The 4408-nt window shown below is 37.9% G+C and overlaps 1 protein-coding gene across 1 annotated transcript; it reads right to left on the reverse strand.

Annotated features, from left to right (window-relative positions):
* Window positions 1–525: 525 nt before the first annotated feature.
* Window positions 526–3618, reverse strand: LOC114370114 (FT-interacting protein 1-like). Its single transcript, XM_028327401.1, has one exon. It carries the CDS (start codon window positions 3054–3056, stop codon window positions 663–665), a length of 2394 nt encoding a protein of 797 aa, XP_028183202.1. The 5' UTR covers window positions 3057–3618; the 3' UTR covers window positions 526–662.
* Window positions 3619–4408: the final 790 nt, after the last annotated feature.

Here is a 4408-nt window from a genome sequence, read left to right on the forward strand (position 1 = left end):
TCTATTTACATTGACCATGCACCATAACAAGGACCTCATTTTTACATGGATCATATTGAAAACCGAAAACTAATGTAAAAATATATATTCTTGTCAAACAAACTAATGAAATTGACGGAAAATATACGATTGTAATGTTTTTTAAACAATTAGAGGATTTGGTTATACTTTTTAATAATTGGGAGACTCAATTGAACTTAATTTTAATTAAAAAAAACTATATGGTTATTTTAATGTTATTTATTTTCTGAATTTCATGCTTAGCCAATAAAAATCAAACAATTAGGATTCATGTATTTTCGTACTAGTAATCTTCGTACCATATAGCAATACTTGACATAGAAATGGCTTTGAGTAATTACAATAACACATTAGAGAATTTGATCCATGTATGAAGTAAACAACATTAACCGTTGAGTTTATAAATCATAATAACATGTATCACTAACAAAAAAATCAATATTAGAAAGAAAAAAATGCTGCAGGTTGATAATTATTAGTTTTATTGTCATGGACAGTCCCATATAAACCAATAATTAAAATTTTGATGACGAGAATTGAAAACCAATAATGGTAATTGTGTAAAAATCAAGAATGCAATAACACAAAAAAGCACATAATCACATATATTATCTTCTCTATGATTCAATTGGGGGCTCAATTCAAAGCATGCCATCAGCATGAGATGGCAACCTCTTGAAGAAATTACTAGGCACTGAGGGTAGCTTGCTTCTGAACCTGGGATGCCTGAGCCAAAAAATTCCAGCAACTGAAGCCACAACCTTGAAAGGTGTCACATACAATGCCACAGCAACAATGAGGCAGAAAAACATAAATAGGCTTGTGGCTCTAGGGTCTCTCCAACTAAGCAATGCATGAAACCTCTCACCTTGTGTTGCAATGTCTCCAACCACAGTTTGTATTCTCCCAGCCACACTTCTAAGCCTATCATACCTCATTCTGATCACATCCTGAGCCTTTGAAGTGGGAAAAGTGTCAAACTCCTCATCAAGTTCATCTGGGTGTGCTGCTTCAGCCCAAGAAAGTTTTGTGTCCATGTGTGGAGGGTGCCTTGGCCTAAACCTAAAGTTCCATATTCCAATGAGGAACATGTAGAGGAAAAATGTGGGGAGGATAAGCTCAGGGTAGCATATCAAGATGAAAAAGAGGACATGCACTAGGATTGTTGTGACTGGATTCTTCCACTGTTGCACCTCACCAAGCCACCTGCTCATAGATATTGCACCTGAAAATAGTGACACAATTCTGAAGAAATTGGCTTTGCTTCTTCTCATGCTCCATATGTGAGAGTCCACATCAAGCATGTACTCCACAACCTCTTTCCTAAGGGGGGGTTCTGCCCTCCCAAGCCTAACTGCCACAATGTTCATAGCTTGGTACCTCAAACTGTCCAACTGATTCACAGTGAATGGATGTAGGTAATGCATTTTTGGCAACAAAGGGTGTCCATAAAGGTAGATTATGTGAGCCATGGAGAGACACGTGAAGCGAATCGCCAATTGAAGTTCCCCCATCTTCTTCAATCCAGAGGTTTTAAGAACAAGTAGCGGGTATGAGTTGGTGTAGATCCTATCCATTTCCAATGTTGACAAACGAATCCTCACCTTGCCAATTTTTGAGTCAACTTTGGCTCCTTGATTTTGCCCTCCACCACCACCACCCAAATGGCAATTGTCAAAGACCCCAAAAGTTATCACAGTGCAAGGATCATACACTTCCCATGTATATTGCTCATTCCATTTTGGATTAAAGCTCTCAGTGATAGTCCTAGTTCTCACCCATTTCTGACCATACTTGGCCACACAATAAGCATCTGTTGACCCTTTAGCATTGTTTTTCTTCATAGATTGGAGCCCTTGGGCACTCAATATCCCCACTTCAAGAATCCCAATTGGTTGTTTCCAAAGTTGTCTAGCAGTAGGCCTTGTGTCACTAATATACATTGTGGACTCATCAAGCACATGATAAGCACCCTCAAGACACACCCTTAGGTGAATCCTACTTGAGAATTTTGTCTCATTCCTCTTGTCACCCTCCAACACACCAAAGCCAAACCTCTCAAGGTTGTACCAATGCGAGTGCACTGCCCGGTGATCCAAACGGATCTCAAACTTGTTCAACGGCAAGCTTATTCTGGCCACAACCTCATCCTTTCCCGGGGAGGCCTTGTTCTCCACAGTTATCACAAGCTTCTCCTCAAAGGGCTCTGCTGCCACAAACACCAAATCCTCATTCCACATAGGGTTTGGAGTTTTTGTTGGACACAATTTGGTTTTAAGCACTTGTTGTCCAACTTGACCCTTCACAAAAACTTGTGGTGGCTGGCTTTTGTCATTTGGCTCCACATCTTGAGCCTCAATCACATTAACCCTCAAATACCACAACTTTGGGTTAACATAAACCTTTGACCTTATGTTATAAACCCCTTCTCCCTTAACTGAAGCAGAATCTGAATGCCAAGCCTCAGGAAATGCTTCATCAGCTTGTGTCCCCATCCAAACAGCAAGCATGATCTCTCCTCTACTCCTTGCTTCACCTCTCGAATTCTCAAGCCTATACCACTGAGGAGCCAAAGGGCTATCTGGGGGCACCCTTGTTGGCACTTCATGCATGTCAAACTCCACTTTCCCAATGTAATCATCTCTAGCCACCATCTCTTTGTCCCTCACAAAGACCTCAACAACTGCGGATTGAATCTTCTCCTTAGAGAATGCAAAAACCTGCTTCCACTCAGGGCTTGTTTTCTTCTCAAAGTGCCTAGTTTTACCCTTGTAGTTACCAACCTTCACTTCAACATAAGGGTCAACGTTGCTTGTGACAGGGTTAGGTGGAAGATCCTTGGCCTTCACAACACGGACATAGAGGTAGAACATTTGCTCCACCATGTCATAGGTGCTTGTTGCTCTCTCGCTGTATATCCAACCACTCCCTCCACGTTGCCCTCCATGTGGCCACTTTTCTCCAAGCTCTGGCTTTGTGTCCTTCAGCTTGTAGTCCTCTTGGTTTCCCTTTGCTGCTGCTTGAGAAGAACTCATCGGTACTAACACCTTTCAAATTTCTTCTTGCTGATCAACCTCCACCAAGCTTTAAATATCGCCCACGGTCACCTTGCAGTTTCGTCACCGTTGTTGATATCGTGGACAAATGCGACCGATGCAATCCCAATAACGGTCACAAGCAATTCAAATACCTTGATGTTGCGGCCCAAATCACGGCTGCTGACCCTTTTTTAATGTGTCTTCTGGTGGATGAATGAAATATTGGTGTTTAAGGCCCCAACTTCTATAATATGTTTCTTTCACAAATGAGAAGCACTAGTGTAGTGAATTTCTAATGAAATTGAGAACTATCACAAGTTTCTTTTAGCAAGCAATGAAAATTAGAGAAAGAAAGAAATAGTCTAGTTTTTCGTTTTGTTGGGAGGCTTGGTTTAAGCTACTGCTATGTCTGGAACCTGGTTCCCATTAGTGGTATTGCAGTGACAGAGATAGCGTAATTGGAATCACTCCAAAATAGAAATGTGAGACTCAAGTTTTGTGACCTTTTATGGCACTAACATGATGAATTTTGAAAGGTTGTTACTGGTCCGAATTATTAGTGTTACTCCTCACTCCTTTGATGCTTATTTTTGGTCCAAATATGCTTTTGGTTTCTCATGTTCTGATGATTTTTTTTTTTTTAAATATGTTAATTTCAAACACATGGTTTTGTATTTTTTTAATGACTTAAAATAAATTAAATTTAAATAAAGATTAAATGAAAAAAAATTCATATTCTCATAGACCGAGAATATATTCGAAGAGTTTTAATTTTCTTTTCTGTTACGAACCTTGAATACCAAGTACCAACACTAGATGCATGTTTAGGGAATGCTTTAGACTCATGTGAATTCAAAATCATAAATGAGACCTTTTATAGCAAAATATTATGTTTGGATATCAATTCAAAATTAAGTGCGTGGTTGATTGATTTTTTTATTTAAAAAAAAAGTTGCTTAGGTTTGTTGTCTTTTTTAAAGAGCTTTTAATAAATAAGTGATCATTTTCCAAACTCTAATCTTTTAACTAACATGATATAAGTTTAGTCTTAAATGCAAGTTTGAGTGAAAATAATAATGTAACGTTTATAATGAGTTGAAATTTTTATTATAAACTTATTTTTGACATAAAAAGTTCTAAACTTCAGTATTTTATTTCAAACTCAATTTTAATCATGGTCATAAAATCAAAATAAGTGTAATCCAGTTTATAAATGCTAACTCAAAGACTATATTAATATTGTACCCAAAAAAATAGTGGAGTTGTATTAAAAAATAGACTATATCAATATGAAATGAATTTTTCCTTTCCATGTCATAAGATTTCTATCGATTTCAAGACATGCACTT

The sequence above is a fragment of the Glycine soja genome, chromosome 10 (assembly GCF_004193775.1).
Source record: "Glycine soja cultivar W05 chromosome 10, ASM419377v2, whole genome shotgun sequence".
Lineage (NCBI taxonomy): Eukaryota > Viridiplantae > Streptophyta > Magnoliopsida > Fabales > Fabaceae > Glycine > Glycine soja.